The sequence below is a fragment of the Arvicanthis niloticus genome, chromosome 17 (assembly GCF_011762505.2).
Source record: "Arvicanthis niloticus isolate mArvNil1 chromosome 17, mArvNil1.pat.X, whole genome shotgun sequence".
NCBI lineage: Eukaryota > Metazoa > Chordata > Mammalia > Rodentia > Muridae > Arvicanthis > Arvicanthis niloticus.
This window is the reverse complement of record NC_047674.1, coordinates 17,705,262-17,723,216: the sequence shown is the minus strand read 5'-3', so window position 1 is coordinate 17,723,216 and position 17,955 is coordinate 17,705,262. Positions and strand designations below refer to the sequence as shown.

The 17,955-nt window shown below is 37.5% G+C and overlaps 2 protein-coding genes across 5 annotated transcripts in view; one reads left to right on the top strand and one right to left on the bottom strand.

The window, feature by feature from the left end:
* The window catches only part of Gigyf2 (GRB10 interacting GYF protein 2), a 125,061-nt gene that overhangs the window by 55,703 nt on the left and 51,403 nt on the right, over nt 1-17,955 (top strand). For all 4 annotated transcript variants that reach the window (XM_034521652.2, XM_034521653.2, XM_034521651.2 and 1 more), the window contains one exon: nt 719-759. In XM_034521652.2, the coding sequence (XP_034377543.1) occupies nt 719-759 (41 nt within the window). The remainder of the gene's footprint in view (nt 1-718; nt 760-17,955) is intronic.
* Kcnj13 (potassium inwardly rectifying channel subfamily J member 13) lies at nt 6,883-15,071 on the bottom strand. The gene is made up of 3 exons (XM_034521654.3): nt 14,933-15,071; nt 9,501-9,976; nt 6,883-7,566 (listed from the first exon to the last, which is right to left on the bottom strand). Exons 2-3 carry the CDS (start codon nt 9,958-9,960, stop codon nt 6,944-6,946), a joined length of 1,083 nt encoding a protein of 360 aa, XP_034377545.1. The 5' UTR covers nt 9,961-9,976; nt 14,933-15,071; the 3' UTR covers nt 6,883-6,943.

Genomic DNA, 17,955 nt, shown 5'->3' with positions numbered 1-17,955 from the left:
CTCAAAAGTGGAAAAAATGGCTAGGATTCTAACCCGTTGGTAGCTCTCTAGGGAGGTTCAGCCCTCAGTACTCCAAACAAAACAAAAGCACACTGCGTTCCTTTCATGAGCGGTACAGGGTTGCATGTTCCTGTGATCCTAACACTTGGGAGGCCAAGACAGAAGAATCTTGAGTTCCAGACCAACTGGGTTGCATGGTGTGACCTAGAGAATCAGAGATTGGGTGGGAGTACTGTCTCCTCTCCAGCCCCCGGCCTTCCCCCCAAAAAAGGATGTTTTGAAAACACAGAACTTACCCCTTTTCTGCTTTTTCTGAAATTTCTGTACAATAAAATATAATCTATAATTATTATAGTTAAGGATGAACCCTGGCCTCAAAATAAAGGTAGAAGGGTTAAGGTTCTAACAGTGGTAGTTGTCTTGCTCAGCACCCTGAGGTTTAGTACTCAGGACCACAAATGGGAAACAACAATGTGGGAAAATATTGCCAAAGTAGTATATATAACATAGTCTATCATGTTTCCAGCTAAAATTCTAGTCATTAGTTGATAAGTTTTGGTAGGTGGCCTGGTGGAGTTTTGTTCTCATCTTTGCTTTCCTATATTTTCTAAATACTAACTGGCAGAACTGCTGCTAAAGGGGCTGCAGGAGAGGAGTATCATGATGGGATATCTATGTTGTTTTTAAGGTGTTTTTGAAATTTATTTTGTCTTTTTAGGGGTGACAGGCGCTTTGAAAAACCAGGAAGAAAAGATGTAGGTAAGGATCTTAATGTTTTGAAATACCTCCTGTATTCTTCTGGTGGTATACTGCTAACAAGACCCATTCAGAAGGATAAAGTTAGCACAGACTGTTACCTGCATGGATCCAGTAGATGGAGCTGTAACACTGCTTTAGAGTCCTGTGGGTGAGACCAGGAGTGATGGATTCAACCATTATTAATATATACTTGACTCAATGTTTTAGGGTTGTGCGTTTCTGCAAATCATGCCCCCCCCCCCCCAAGGTGCTTTATGGGACTGAAATTTTAAATCAGGAACAAATTTGGTTACTTGTTTATTATCATAGGGAAGTATCTCCCAGGTAAGAATAGGGAAGGTGTGGCTTTTGTTTGAGGAGGCAAAGGCTAAGACTGAATATTCTAACATTAATCAATGATTGGACTTCTATTATGTATGTATGCAGGATATGTAGATGAAGCTGGGGGACACTTACTACGCCGTGCATATGAAATGAAGGCTGTGGAGTTGATTCTGTCACCCCTTCATGTGGGTTCTAGGGTTCACTCTCAGCAGCACCTTTACTTGCAAGCTATCTCACCAGCCTAGCTGTCTGTTCTCTGTAAACATATTTTTCCTTGTGAGTTTTTATGATAATTTAATCAATTTGTAATGTTAAGATGGTCTGACTGATAAATTAGTGGTCTACATTAATATTTGGTGAAAAAAATAAAAACGTGCCAGTTGACAGTAGTGATACAGATTTGAAAATTTTCAGTTTCTATATTCCTTCAAATACCAAAAATGTCCTGCAGAGTATGGTTATATCTGATAGTGATTTATGTTTCTCATAAACATGTTAACTCTACAAACACTGATCACAGACTAAAATGAATGTACATGGTTTTGAAAAGAAGAAAGTTAGAATGATCAGCTTGATTTCACTGTTTCACATATAAACCTCACTGAAACATTTGTGATTTAAAGTCTTTATTCACTAACATGTCGTTGGAAATTCTGGGGTCTCATTATTGAAATGACATTAAATGAGTATTACATGGAGAAATGTGGATTTGATTAGGTAATTTATTGACTTTACCCATTTTTGTGAGGGCTGCATGGAGAGAATTTGTTAGGACCTTTGTTCCCATCCTTATCTGATTCAGTACTTTAAAAACATTTTCATGTGTATGTGTATGTCTTTGTGTGTTTATTGTGTGAGTGTATGCCCACTGGGGCTAGAAGATCCCTTGGACCTTGAGTTACAGGTGGTGTGAGCCACTCTCTATGGGTGCTGGGTACTGAACTCAGGACCCTTGGAAGAGCAGCAAGCAGTACTAATTGCTGAACAATCTCTTCAAGGCTCTTATTCACACTTTTGCTCTTGATTGTAGAGAGGTGATGAAGGGTAGTTATAGTTAGTACAGGATTCAAAATCAGAAGGTCATGTTTAATCTTTCTTATTCCATAGTCTCCAAATGAAATAAGAAGATAATAACTTAAGAGTCTTTGAACTCATTTATTCATTCAACAAATATTGAGGCCCTAATTATGTCATAGGCCTTGTACAGGTGCTAATATTTTCTTTGGAGGATATTGTTAGCTGCTGATCAGATTTTTAAATCACTCAGTGCTCAGAAGGAAGTAGTCTGTGGAGTAGGAAAATTTTAACTTGAGGCAGAAGTAAGGTGTAACAAAAAGCCAAGTCTAATGAAATGAAAACTTAACAGTAGAAAATGCAGCCTTATGTAAATATATTAAAGAGTTGAAAGTGTGGAGTATCCTCTTGGGAAAAGACTCGGGCTTCTTTCAGATGAACTCAGCTTCATGTTAATCAGCAATTGCCTTACAGCTGAGGACAGTAATTACTAGATCTAAATTACCTTAGTGAGCCAAAAGATGGAAAGCTCATTGCCTTTTAGTTAAGATTTTTTTTATTTATGTGCATGAATATGTGAGTGTAGTATGCATTTGTGTATATTGTAGAGGCCAGAAGAGGTTGTCAGATCCCATAGAGCTGAAGTCGCAGGCAACTTCAAGCAGTGCGATGTGGGTGCTGGGAAACTGCTCTGCTGCAAGAGTAGCAAATGAATCATCTCTCCAGTAAACACCCAATCCCCCATTATTGTTAGTGCTATTACATAGCCTAAGCTTTGGGCTTACTTTTGGGGTCACATCTTGAATAAAAGTAAAGGGTCATGGTTTACCGTTGGAGGCCAAGGCACTTCAAGACTTTGTGCTGGTGGTATTGCATTAAAAGACATGGGGTCTTAAGATAGCAGAGCTTGGAGAAGGGTTTGCAAGGTTACTACAAATACTGGCTTACAGATATGACCGAGAAATAGGGCTTGAACTGTTTGAATTTCAAAGTCTGAACAATGGGTTCAAGGATGTGTTAAACACATTTTTAATTCATTAACTAACTAATCAATAATTAATTAATTAATTAATTAATTTGTTACTGCTTTTCAAGGAAGGGTTTCTTTGTATAGCCCTGGCTGTCCTGGAACTCACTCTGTAGACCAGGCCTGGCTTTGAACTCATAGAGGTCTGCCTGCTTCTGCCTCCCGAGCTCTGGAAATGAAGGTGTGCGCCACCACTGCCTGGCTAAACACATTCTTAAAATGATGTAACAGTTTCTGAAATTGTTGGGAGGCTTGGGGAAGTAATGTGTTCTCCTAGTGAGATTAGCTTTGTTGTTGTTTGCACGTGCAGAGTCTCACTCTTTTCTCTGGTGTTACCATATAAGTCTAAATTAGTTTCCCTAACTAGTCTCTATTTTAAATGGTAAAGAGGTTTTGTAGTACTTTATGCATGTCTTTGATAAGGTGAGTCTGAAGTAGGTGTGTTGTTGATGAGTTTAATCATAAGAGTTGGGAAGAAAGAGGCTGAGAGATCACCTTTAAGTTCAGAGCTAGTCTAGTTCCACCCCACTCCCCAACACAACAACAACAAAAAAGAAAAGATAAATCCATAAGAAATCTGAGACAGAGTTTGTCACTGATTCTGCAGTTGTTGTTAGGCTGACTAGCCAGCAAGTTCCTAGAATCTTGTTGTCCTGTTTCTGTCATGCCTGGTTTGGGCTTACAGGTACATGGAGATGTCTCCTGCTTTTTTACATAGATTGTAGGATTTGAACTCAGGTCCTTGTGCTTATATAGCAGGTGCTCTTACCCACTGAGTCATCTTCCCAGCCTCAATTTGTTCCTTTTAAAATTAGAGAAAGGTCATACTATATGTTTCTTAAAAATTTTTATTTATTTATTTTGATGTAGTGGTTGGATGAGGGGTGGGATGAGATCAAATCTCAGGATCTTGTGAAGACTAGGAAAGTGCTCTGGCACTGAGCTACAGACCTAGCACATGTGTTGGCTTTTTTTGTGAAGATAAATGGGTAGAATTACAAACTTCTGGGTAAGAGTCATGGCTTGCCCCTGCGGACGTCGGTGGGAGAATACATTGGTGGAAAAGGGCCTGTTTCATTAGATTTATAAGTCCTATTCAAAAGGATTTATTGCTGCAGAGGAAAGATTAGTTCCTGTGATCATCTTGTCGTATGTTTCTGTTAGAGTGCAATGAAAATTATCATTTAAAACAAATAGTCCTCATGACATCAGTAGGCTCAGCCAACCAAGTATGATACATTGTGAATCTTTATGTGAAGTATCTGCAAATCCACCAACATGGAGACCTATCAGGTTGAATTGCAAGGTACAATGTACATTTGGTGTGAAGTACTTGGAAATAGACATTGATGTTGTTGTTACAGATTTTTCCCTGACATCTAGTAGTATATACTTTTCAAGCATAAATCTAAGCTGAAGAGTTTTGGTAACTGCTTGTTTTCAGTTTGCTAAAACTGTCATGCGTTGTTAATTGTTTCCAAGAGTAACTTTGGTTGTTGAGTGGTCTTCATTGTTGAATATATTAGTTCTTAATGATTTCCTCCTTTCTTCCATTTATGTTCCATATTCCTGAGGGGTTAATGATCTCTCTGCAGAAAACTTAATCTTAGGAACTATGATTCTTTGAAATAAATGAAAGAATTACAGACAATACTCTCAGAATCGTTCTGGTTTTTGAACAATGATTTTGGATTACATTTCTTGTAAAAATTTTTGTTTCGTGTAGATGAGTGTTTTGCCTGCATGAATTTCTGTGCACCATGTATGTGCTTAGTGCCTTCAGAGGACAGAGAGGGCATCAAATTTCCTGAAACTGGAATTAAAGTGCCGGTTGTGAACAGCCATGTGGATACTAGGAATCAAACTATGGCCCTCTGAAAGAGCAGTTCTTAACCACAGCACCGCCATCTCTCCAGCCCCTACCAACTAAAAAAAGTTGGTTTTAGGTGTGGTGAGGAAATTGTACTTAATTTTCAGATGTCACATTTTGTCTGACTAGTAACTGTGGAAGTATATTTATCTGATTTTAATTGGAGAACATGAAGCTTCTGTAGTGGAGATTTGTGTTTCTAGTCTCTTAGTGTATTCACTGTCTCCTCAGACAGACAGCTTGATAAATTTGAAATCTGTGTAAGTGTTCTTTAGGAAGGAGCATTCCGAAGAGTCTCACATACAGTTTATTTTCACAGGTCAGGTTAATCTTGTTAATAGGAATTTCTGCTCTTTATCAGAAGTCTTAAGTTGATCTGCCTGCCATCGAAGAGTGTATGCCTCCATTTTTAAACAGTCAAACTTTATAATAAATAGGTTCTTTGTTCTTAATAGTCTTCTGCTATTACCATTCTTAGGGCATTTTTCAACGTTTTTTTGTGTTGTTGTTTTGTTTTCTTTCTGTCAAAGAGTAGAAAAAATTCGACTCACTGCTGTCTGTAACATTTACTGTTACATAGTCTCTATTTCAAGATGATCGTGCCTGGCCCATCTACTGCAGTGAAAGTTAATCTGTTACTTTTCCCATGTAATTCCAAATAAGGGAAATGGAAGAGAAACCATGCAGATCTCTTTGAAACTTGATAGTATAATTTTTTTGTTTGTTTTTGTTTTGCTAAAGGACAACTCAGCTCAGTGTTTTAATTGAAATGAAAATTATTTAAAAAAGTATTTTAAGCCGGCTACAAAAAGGGGTTCATCTTAGTATATATAAAATAAAAACAGGCAGAGAAGGCACAATTTTCATGGACTATTAGACTTGGAATGACATAATAGAGACGATCTAGTGCAGCCTCCTACTGGTGAGTAAACACTCATTTGTGTTTATAGAAAAAACTATTTGATGTTGGAAACAGGAATTTGGGTTTGAAAATACTTTGTTACCTAATTTTTTGCTTTATCTATTGGAGATTTTTTTTCTAGTTGAGTTATATTTAATTAAGCCCTTGCTTTATAAAAACTTTAAATACATATTAGAAAGTTTATAGGACTCTTATGTCATTGAATGGGTCATGAGCACGAAGATAATCTCTTACTCAGGGTGGAAGCAGCTCAGATGATGAGCTGATTAGCTTCTAGATTGCTGCTTGAGTGTTACGCAGGTAAGATTTTAAAAGAGTTAGAAACATACAGTTTTGTATCTCTTTTCCAGAAATACCACCCTGCAAGTTCTGTCTGGGCCAGAGCTTTTCTTATTTGTTCTGAATATACATACATGTGTTTGGGTGTTATATTCAAATGCTTTTGGGAATATCTATAAATCCATATTGTTACTCTTCTTTTGTACTTTTGTTTCTAGTTGTTAGAAATTGAGGAGATAATACTTTCCCTAGTTTTGTAGTTTAAAGAATCAAAGGAATGATGTTTGCTGTCTTGAAAAAATAAAAGTTGTACAAGGATGTTCACTAAATATTGTGAAATCAGCTTTCCACCCAGGGAGCTAAGTTTGAAACTAGACTGTTGTTTCAGTTTACAGATGAAAATGAGAGGGAATTTTCTTTGAGTTCAACTGTGTGAGACATCTCTGTCCATTTTATCTTCATCTCTGATACCATGTCTACATCTTTGCAGATTTGCTAGTATGGATACCTATCAGATTGAGTTGCCTTGATAAAGAGTAGATTACCACTGATATAGATAGGTAACTAGACTGTTTTGTTTTTTTGGGGATGTATATAGTTAGCCATTTTTTGAGGTGGGTATAGACATGATTACTATGATATAATCAGCATTGAGAACAAGGAAACATGAGATACAATGAAGGAAAATAGCTGCATAGCTGGCTAGATATATTTAATACATTAAGAAGTAGGACGGTGTAGATGAGTCTTATTCTGTCAGCCCTGTTTCAGCAATCTGAAAATTGTCAATGCTTTGTCCATTGATATGAATATCTAGGTCAGTCCTGTGTGAACTCTTAGAGACCACAGGAGATGCATGTTCAGGAACAGTCTTGTCAAAATTCTCCATCTTGACTTGATACTCACCTTTGGAACCTCGAGTCATTAGAGCTGCAAATCGGTGATGTAACATGATCTCAGAGGGTAGGTAGGATGTCCTCCTTTGGCAGATTTCCCCAGTGCCTTCTTGCATTGCTGAGAGGAACACAACTAATTCAAAATGTGGAGGAGTCTCATGCTGGAGCAGGGTAGCCAAGGGACTTGATGGTGTGATAGTATGGTAATAGGTTAGTGGAAAGATGAAGAATGGACATTCCTCAGAACTGATGCCATCAAGGTGGAAGTCCACGCTGGTCTGGTAGAGTTCACCATTTTCTCTTTCCTGATAGAGTACAGCTGAGATCCGAACACTGGTCAGAGGGCTGGGCCGGGTATTGGCCACTTGGAAGATAAGATTAAGTTTGCCATCTTTGTGAGCTACAACTGCTAAGTCAGTGAATCGAATTGAGAAAGCTCTATTTTTTGGCCGTGCAATCTTCGCCACAAAGGCACCTAAATTAAAAACCATTGAAATGTTTTTGTTCTTTTTTTTTCTTTTTTTTGAAACAGAAAACTTTAAATCTCAATATAGTTTCTGAATGAGAAGAGTATGTCAAGTAGTTATGTATTTCTCACATTGACTGAGTAAGAAATTCATCCCATTGTAATTTAGGGTAATCATACTTTAAAAAAATGTGTGTGGGGTGTGTGTGTGTGTGTGTGTTTATTCTGTTAAGAATGAACAAAAAAAAAAAAAACTCCATGATTTCAAAAAGGGTAAGAAAAATTTGATTTGTTATGAAGAAATGTAAAAGTTTATCTTGTAAGTTACAAAGTTCAAGAACTGAGTGTGGGTCCTGCTGTATAACTCAGGTTGGAATGTAGAGTACATGAGAGGGGGTTTCAAGAGGAGAGACTGCAAGAAGGAGAGATGCAGTAAAGAATTTTTAACTCTGAAACTTCTAGAAGGCTAGTTTTGGGGGAAACTGGCCATAAGGTGATTCAGTTTATCTTTTAAGTATACACTTGTGTCTCACCCCAAACTGCAGATGAAAGTTTCTTAATCATTCTTGTGGCACAGAGCCTGTTGGCAGGCTGATGAGGCATATGCAATCATTATAACAACTGTAGTTTTTTCTTCTTTAAATTATTTTATGTGTACAATGTTTTGCTTGAATGTATGTATATATTCACCATATGTGTGTCCAGTGTCTGAGAAGGCCAAAAGAAGGCATTGTTGTAAGCTGCCACACGTGTTTTGGGAACTGAACCTAGGTCCTCTGTGAAGGAGCAACAAGTACTCTTAACCCCTGAGTCATTTTTACAAACCCCATAATTATGTTGTGAGTACTTATGTTACAGGTAGTGTGAAGATATCAATCTATCCTTTCACCAGTTTATTCATCATCTGTCCATCAGTAAATCCATCTATCTAATCTAAATAATTTAATATGTATATCATGTATATTTGCATATGACTTCATAACTGAAGGAAATGGCAAATTTACTTAGGGGTTAGCACAAAAATTTAAACATGTTCCCATCTGAATACATAGGTTTTCTTAAATTTATCTAAGAGCTGAGCCAGTGTGGACATTCTTATAGAAGTTAAGTGATTTGGTACAGGATGCAGAGCTAGTTGGTAGCACATTAGGTCATCTTTTATGATGTTCAGTGCTTATCTTTTATTAGTCTATTTGTGTATTTTTTAATTGTGTGTTACATAAAAAGAACCAATCCTATGGAGTATTATATGTTACCGAACATATAAATGAATATTTATGGCCATGTTTACATTGTATTTTGTGTGTATCTGTAACTTTAAAAGATGGAGCTGAATGTGTTGCTGTGGGCTTCTTTGTATTGAGTATATGTTGAATAGCTGATTTTGGAGGAGAAGGTTTTACTATAATAAGAAAGATAAAAAGTGAGCTATCAGGCTTGTGAAATGACTCAGTGGTTGGGAGCATTGACTGGTTTTCCAGAGGACCCAGTACCCACATGCCAGCTCACAACTCTCTGTAACTCCAGATCTGACACCCTCACACAGACATATATGTAGGCAGAACACTAATTCACATAAAATAAATTATAAACAAAAAAGCCAGATGTATGTCAGGTAACATGACAAAATTTGCATTTAATTTCCTTACTTACATATTTAGCAAAATAATTTCTGTGTGAATTTACTTTTATGCTTTTTCTTATTATTTTTGCATAGTATATTCCTGAATGTTAATGGCATATGGTCTTTTATCTTATGTAGTTCCAAAATTCTTTATATATTTCTATTGTTTGTCTAGATTGTTTCATTTCTTTCTTTGGCATCATCTGCTTATAATAATACAAGTAAGTTACTTAAAGCAATATAACAGACTTGCCTTAACCAACTATATACTTTATAAAAGGCTTGTAATATTTTTAAAAAAAAAAACAAAAATCATTACCTGTGATAAAAGCCTCTAGCATGAGGCCTAGGAGCATTTGTATGGCAAGTAAGGCGATTGCACTTGGACAGTCACCACTGGGGAACATGGTACCATAGCCAATTGTAAGTTGTGTCTCCAGAGAGAAGGAGAACGCAGCTGTGAAACTGGTGATGTGCTTCACACAGATAGTGTGGTTTTCAGGTGGGACGTCGTGATCTATTTCCAGATCACCATTCATCTCAGCTACAGCATACCAGAGGACTGCAAAGACAAGCCAGTGGACAACAAAAGAAGCAGAAAAGACCAGCATCATCCAGCGCCAGCGCATGTCCATTAGGATTCCCCATGCATCCCGAAGATACACAAGACCTCTTTGAGCACCATCCATTTGAAGTGTGCTGTGGCCATCTTTTGTGACCATCCTCCGGTATCTTTGACTTAGGAGAGGAGCGTTAACTTTACAATTACTGCTGTCCATCTCAGGCTGTATTTCTCTGAAACAAGAGTGAAGTAGTTAGCCCTTAACTGATTATGAAAATAATCAGTTATGAAACTTTCTTACAGTGTTGACATGGGAGGGCAATTACTGGTCAAGTCATCTTTTAACTAGTTATGTATTACTTTAGAATATTTTTTACACTTTCCTTGATTGACTGTAAAAATATTTGATACTTTGTTTTCTAAATACATTTTGGAATTCCAGAGGGTGAGGCTTATAATTTGTGCTTTTAAGACAACCTTCATGTTGTTGTCTTTGTACAAATTTAGGCCTTATGTATTTATCAAGTTAACTAAATATATTATTTCTAAATAACAAATTTAAAAATTTTGCTGATAATTATGAATAATGGTAATTAAAAATACTAGTTTTAAAAACAAGTATTTTACTGTATAAATAATTAAAAATAATTTGGAAAGTTAGCATTAACTATCTACAAATACTTTGTTTTCTTGCAGTTGTTAGTGTTTGAACACAGAGCTCTGAGTCTTGAGCATGCTAGGCAAGCACTCTACATTGATCTAGGTCCCCAGCTCTGCATCTGTTTTGAAGTTAGACTTTGTAGTAGGATAAGACTTACATTATGTTAAGCTTTTAGAGATTCACAAGTTTTTTTCCTCATTCATTCTTTGATCCAATCATTCATTCTCATTCAGTCATTCATTCATTCTTTGTGTGTATGTTCGTTCCACAGCATGCTTTTGAAGGACAGAGGGCAACCTGGGAATCAGTGTTCTTCCACCTTGTGTTTTCAAACTCCAGTCATCAGGTTAATAAAATTACCTATACCCACCAAGCCATATCTCACTGGCCCAAGATACACAATTTTAATGTCTTCCTTAGAAGTAACCTATTTAAAACCTTATAAAAATGTTTTATAAATTTGCCATCTGGATATATTAATATATTATTTCTGTCCTGGCTGGTGAATGGATAGCTGTGGGGCACACATTCTTACTTAGTTCATATTAAATCTTGGCAAAGTAAGAAATTTCCAGCTGGAATTCTTGGTAGAGTACTTCCCTAACATATACAAGGTCTTTGGTTCAACCCCAGTATAGCCCCTGCACACCAATAAAAGACATTCCAACTAGATGTATCTAGATAATACCACTTGCCCCTGCTGTTAGGAATGGACCCTGAGACTATGCCAGGTGAGTCCTTTGCACTGAGCCCTCCTTCCAGCTTTGAAAGACAGTAGCTTTGAGAATAAGTAAACGAAATAGTTTTAAAAACTTAATAAGCAAAAGTAAGCATTAAGAGATCAGATGACAAATTTGGAAAGATATTAGTGTAATCAGTTCTTGATTGTGAACAGTTTTCATGAAGGGTTAGGCATTTCTCTAGACATCTACTATATGACCAACCTTGGACATGATAAATATATATAAATATATCAAGACTATTGTATCATGATTCTCAGGAACAAATCAGGAATGATAGTCTTGCTTTCATTAAGGGTTCTTCTTCAAAGTAGATACCTAGAGGGTACTGCATACCCCCTTGTACTCCCCCTCTCATCCCCACTCCCTCATTTTTGTTTCCTTAGGTAGCTCAGACTGGTGAACTCTGGATTCTCCTGCCTCAGTCCTCTCTAGAATACTAGAATTACAACTAAGTGCTATCATGCCTTGCTTCCTTCCTCTTGTATGATAACTAAGAAGGTGGTGTGAGGTTGCTCGGGTTGATGGGTTAGTCTGTCTGAGACTGGGGTTTTTTAGACTGTTTTTCTGTGTTACTGGATTTGGACATTGGACAGCTAGGTATGTATGACTTTCCCTTTTGTTCTGAAGCTGTTGTAATCTTTGTTGATGGTACCCGGGGCATTCTTTCATATTTTTCTCAGATTTGAGCTAGAGCTGATTGAATACTGGATAGTTCTTCCATTTAGATGAGATGGGCATTTCAGTTTCATGTGATAGACTTTAAAGACAAAACTGTTCATGCTGTATCACTTACTGCCCTACTGAGTTGTAATAATCATTGGGTATATTTTTTTGTTGTTTGGCAAGTGCTGACAAGTGAGCCACACCTCAGCCCATATTTAATGCTCCTTATTTTGTTAGATTCTTAAAATATTTTAAAAGACCTCTTTAAACTACAGAGCCTTTGTAGACACCATGCTAGATACTTTAATACTTTTTCATCCATCTTTCCCTGTGCTCAGAAGATAGACATGACTACTCCCTTTTTCATATGGAACCACTGAAGTGTATAGAAAGGCAAGGTGTTGTATATATGACAAGAAGGCTTGGGATTTTTTTTTTTTTATTATTATTATCATCGCTGGCTAACCAAAGCAACATCAGTTAATATACTTTTAATTTTTTCTACAAGAAGCTGTATATTTAGTGCTCACACTGTACTATACTCTAAAGCTGGTCTTTAAAAGTTTCTAGCACTTTTAGAAGGTGCACTTTTTACTCCTGTAACTCAAGTAACTAACTTAAAGCACTCCAGCTTTATGCATGGTTGTTACAGTGGAAATGATTTGTAATAGTAGCTGATATGTGTTATTTTTCCTGTGCTAAGCATCATTTCAGATTCAAGGGAGGCTGAAAGGCCTTGAATACCTTGACTAGGGTAAACAGTGTTACTTGCTTTGTCGTTGCTGATAATGCTTAACTGTTATAGTAATACCTACTTATGCCATTCCTATTTCATAGTGAAAGTGAGACAATACATTTTCTGAGATCATAAAATTAGCAGTTTCCGAGTATTATTCCCAAGCATACCGAAGTCTAGAATTAGTGCTGAAACCCAAGGCATTTGACTATGGTTAGCCTTTGTGAACAATGCTGTGTTCAAGAACCACAACCAAGGCTAGAGGTGGCAGCACATTCCTTTAATTACTGAACTCCAGAGGCAGAGGCAGGAGGATCTCCCAGCCTCATCCATACACACAGTAAACTCTAGGCCAGGCAAGGCTACTTGGTGAGACTGAGTCTCAAAAAGCAGAAGAGAAACAGTCAGAGAACCAAGAGCCACTCTGGAGTATTGTTTCTTCAGGAATGCTTATTAGGTATAGACTCTGGAGTCATTGTCCTAGAGGAGTACACTAAGGGTTCCCTACTCGCAGTTGCAAAGCAGAACAAGCTCCCCTTTGCTTAAGTCTCACTGCTGTTAGAAACCCACTCTGGAAGGAGAGCCTTTCTACACACACACTGTGCCTTTGACACTGATTATTTTATTGGGGTCCTTGCTGCTGTTATCTGTGGTTTTTGTAGCAGCACGGTGTTTGTCTGTCTTTTTGCCCCTCCAGCAACTAACATGGAAAAAGCCTTAGGCAGGGAAGTCAAAAGACAGTATCAAAACATTGAAACATTTTTGGTTTTGTTTTTCCCAATGAAACATTGTTGACTTTCGATGGGATCATTTTGGCAAGAAGTTTTGATCTTTAGTGGATTACCCTGTGCATTCATATAGTCAGCCACTGCTGTGTAGTGCAATACAGGATACGGAGCATGGCCTGAAGGCGCTGACTCTTGTGTACATAGCTCTCTGATTTTGGGCAAGCTACCATGTCCCCTTGGCCAGATATCATTAGATTAGAACAAAGAATGTGGTTAAAAGGGAGATTAAATAATACAGTCCTTTAAAGTCTACCTGCCAGTTTATAAGTTTGTCTAGTTTCTAGGCTGTTTTCTGTAGGATGGTTTCTGTATGGTTTTATGTCTGCTTATCTGGCCTTAAATTTCTTTATTGCTATTGCCTGATGTTTAATAGGATCCCCCCCACCTTCCTCTTCAAATGTGTCTAATGGGTAGACATATTTTCAAATAATTTTTACATTATCACAAACACAGGAATGCATAACTACCCCCTTTCCTCCTCTCCTTCCTCCACCCCCCTCAGTATGAGATTGTTCTTATACAGTTCAGGCTGGTCTCAAATTCAGCATTTATAGCCAGATGTCTTTGAACTGATGTTGCTGCTTGTATCTCCCAAGTCCTAGGGTTGCAGGTATGTGCTATATACTTAACCATGAGTGCATTTTTTAATGTATTTGTCTAGATTTAGATTTTTTTATGTGATTTTCATGAACAGGTCTTAGCAGGAAGTAGAATAGACAAGTGGAAAATTTATCTATGTGGGAGCTGTAAAATATTTATAAATTTATAAATTGTTTGATGGGAAAGGTACTTATTTTAAAAATGGTAGTTTGATGGCTTCATTAATCATGAAAATAACAATGTTGCCCTGTTCATTAGGTGGTAGCCCTAAAAGTTAGTTTTCTGTTGCTGTGCTTCTAGAGGAGTGCTGTAATTCTGTTCCTACAGTTAAGATAGAGGCTGCACTTAGAAACGCTAAATGAATACAGTGTTTGTTCATGCCTTATGCAAACATTTTAAAGGCTGTGTTGAAAGTCTCATAAGCACCTTTCCTGGCCTCTATAATTAGGGCAAACAATGTGAGTATTAACCCCATTATGTAAGCTCAGAGAGTAGTTCATATTTTATTTCTTATATACAGAATCTATGTTAGTAATAATCTCCTGCTTAAAAAGAAAATTTAAATTAGGATGCACATCTCTTTTGAAGTTTAAGAAAATTAAAATCATAATACCTTATTCTTTTGGCATTTATTTCCATATGCTCATTTTGAGGTTTCTCTAATTCCATCCAAATAACAACAGCAAAAACCCGACACATTTTTTTAAAGCCACTGACTTTTTATCTAGGATTTTTTCCTACCCATTTACACATTATAACAAAGAATTTGTATGGATTTACTAAAACAACTGAGAGCTAACCTTTCACTAATGCTTTTAGCATGGCTGCTTGCCAATTCTAAAATTTAAGGAAAAGAATAAACCTTAGCTCTGCCTATCTAGGTAATGTCTGTTTAAAGCTCTAGTTTAAGCAATCTAGCTCTGCTGCTCTTTGCTGACAGTTTCCTTGCTACTTCCCCTACAGAAAAGAGTAAGAGTGAAGGTTACTTAAGTACTCACCAGTTTTACCACGGAAGCCTTAAGGAAGCTAGCAGACGCTTGTCTTTTTGACCAGGTGGTTTTTTAACCTGCAGTGTTGTTTGTAGGTTCACGTCTTGGACTGGCTTTGCAGCTTACATTCCTGTGTTTATAATGTCCGTGAGGGCTGGTTTCAGCTGAAGCTGATGTGATTGGTCACTTAGTCTGCAGGGGGGCCAATTAGCTCTGATCATGTGGAAAAGAATGCTGGTTTGTTAGGAGGTCTTTCTTTACCCAACACAAACCTTAACAACTCTGGAGAAAGCCTCTAGAACTGACGTGGAGAAGGGGTGCATTTTTTCCCTCTAATCAGGACCGGTTTTTAGTAAGTTTGCATAATCTTATTTAAGAGTTTATTTGAAAGTTCAAAGGGATAAAATTCCCTGCAAGATTTCCTTTCAGCCCTCTCTCCTTATATTGCGTGTTAAAGTGTGAGATATCTCTTTCACTAATCTTTTTCCACCATTTCTTGAGGGGGGGGATTTAGTTGGATAAGGATGTTTAGGCATAATTGATGAGTTGATTTTTCTGGTTTTCTTATCAGATCCCACCTCAGCAGTATGGCTACGATAGTAGGTATAGGTCATTTAGTTACCTGAAACAGTACCTCCCCCTTTCTTAATTGCAAAGGAAGAACTTTGGTGTTTGTTTGGTTTTAAAGCTGTGTAGTAGGCTTGACTAGGAATATGATTGCTTGATGCCTAGTACTTCTTTTGAAGGTGAATCCTGGTGAAAGAAGGAAAGAATTTTCTTAAGGCTTGCTTTAGTGATCCTTAGGGGTTTTGTCTTGGTATGTGTGATGAAGTAGAATAAAACAATATTCAGAGTATATGATCTGTGTAACTCAGTACTGAAATTGTATTTACCTGGAGAATGTCAGCAGTCCAGCTTGTAGCAGCCTCCACATGAGTTGACAAGTATGGCCTTGTGTAATGCCTAGTGAGCAGTGTTTTCTTCTCCTCTGTTGGCTGCCAATTTTAAAACTTTGATCAAATGTTACACATAAGAGGATCTGAAAAACAAAGACACTGTTTGTTTGAAGTAAAAGCTTAGAAAGGCCTGCTGGGAAAGTTATGAATGTAGACCAATCTAATGCTACTTAGGAAGGGAAATCCGACTTTGTGGATTTCTCTCCTTCCCTTCACAAGTTAAAAAATACATTAATTCCTTCTTTGTTTTATTAATGCCAGACATTTCAATACAAGTTTAGACAGAACACTAGTAACTGACCTTGAGAACCAGGGAGGGTAATCAAGGTGAGATTCAAATGTAAGACTTACTCCCAGCACGTGCAAGTAGGAATTTATATCATTTTCTAGCTAGCTGAGTGAGGAAAACACCTAACTGAGATAGCATAGTGGGATAGTCTTCCCCCAAAGGCAGCACATTAGTGTATCTTCCACTGTCGTGGATAGTAGGTAAAACCAAAGCTTGTCATTCAACTTAGGACATTGCCGCATCCCTGCCGCCACCTTTAAAAAAAAGGCATTTTGACTATATAGTTTGCTTGTGGCCTTGTACATAAATTCTCCTGCATCAGCCTCCTTAGTACTGAGCTTATAGACCAGACTTTTTCAGTAATGTACTCTATTTCAGACTGTTTTGACACAAAAATGATAGAGTAAGTTAATGATACTGTTAAGTTTACCCATACGTACCCAAACATGCACCCACACGATGTTTTTTATGTGTGGTATTTCTAATTCTGGGATGTTTCCAACTTGAAGGCCTATCATGGACAGTGATGACCACTGACTGTGGCTGGCTGTGGATGTTACACTTTGACTCTGGAGCTCAGCATCCTATGACAGTCATTTGACCATGTAAATTATTGTAAATTGGTGCTGTCAGCTTGGCTGAGGTGACATTGATAATGGCACAGAAGATACACCACTGTCATCCTGAAACACACAGTAGGTATGTCATAGTAAGATAGTTGGAGTTGGATCTAAAGCATCTCTTCTGTGTATGAACATAAATGCTACTGTTCCATTGACGATTTGCCTTTTATTAAAAATTGAAATGATCATGCCAGGTGCCATGTACAAGTAAATTAGTTTTTATTAGATCCAAGTCTCTGTTCCTAAAGGTATTGATTTCTATTTTAGCTAAAGTATGCTGGATTACTTTAGCTAAAATAAAATCCAGTATACAATCTAGAAATACACTACAGTTTTCTTTAAAATGACAAAGGATTTGTTGCTGTTATAGTGTCTTGCCTACTCTCCCATCAAGTCTTCCTGACTGGCTGCCAGTATTCTCAACTGTGTTAAAGATACCTAGCCTCTTTCTAGTTCGTGTTGTGAAATGACAGGCAGCTTCTGGGTGTGCTATCAATACACTGTGAGCATAAGGGCTGTGGGGAAAAGGACGTGTGCCCATTGCTTGAGATCCTCTTTCAGAGACATTCTTTCTTACATGCTACAGCTTCCCTAGTTGTCCAGCCAGAAGCGGCTGTGTTTTCACGACTGCTCACCAGCTGAGCAGAGGTTAGACTGCAGAAGTTTAGAAGACTCCTAAGGGTAGACTTTCAACTGCTATTTTCACCACTCTGGAATTGTATTTACAAGTAACTATTGAGAATGAGGGGAAGTAAGTGGCCACACTTGGATGGGATTCCCTTTCACTATTTAATAGAAAAATATAAAGTTACTTGCTACAAAAATTTGCACATAAACAAGCTTCAAAGTCTGTCCCATAATTCCACTTTTGCTTTTGGAGATTGGGTCCTTGTAAGCTCCAAGTTTCACAGCTGTAGATTTTGTTGGCTGAGTGCCTCTGAGCTCCATCTGAAGTTTTCCATAAACACCATTTTTGGCTGCTGGTCAAACACGCACACAGGTGCCCTTTTACCGCTCCTTCTCCTTAGGAAGTCCACCCAGTCAGACTAGGCAGAAGCCAGCACTCAGTTTTCATTTCATTTGTAGAAGACTCCTAGTCTATCTTAATACATTAAGGGAGAAACAAATATATACTGTCACCTGTACATAATATGCTACAAATGT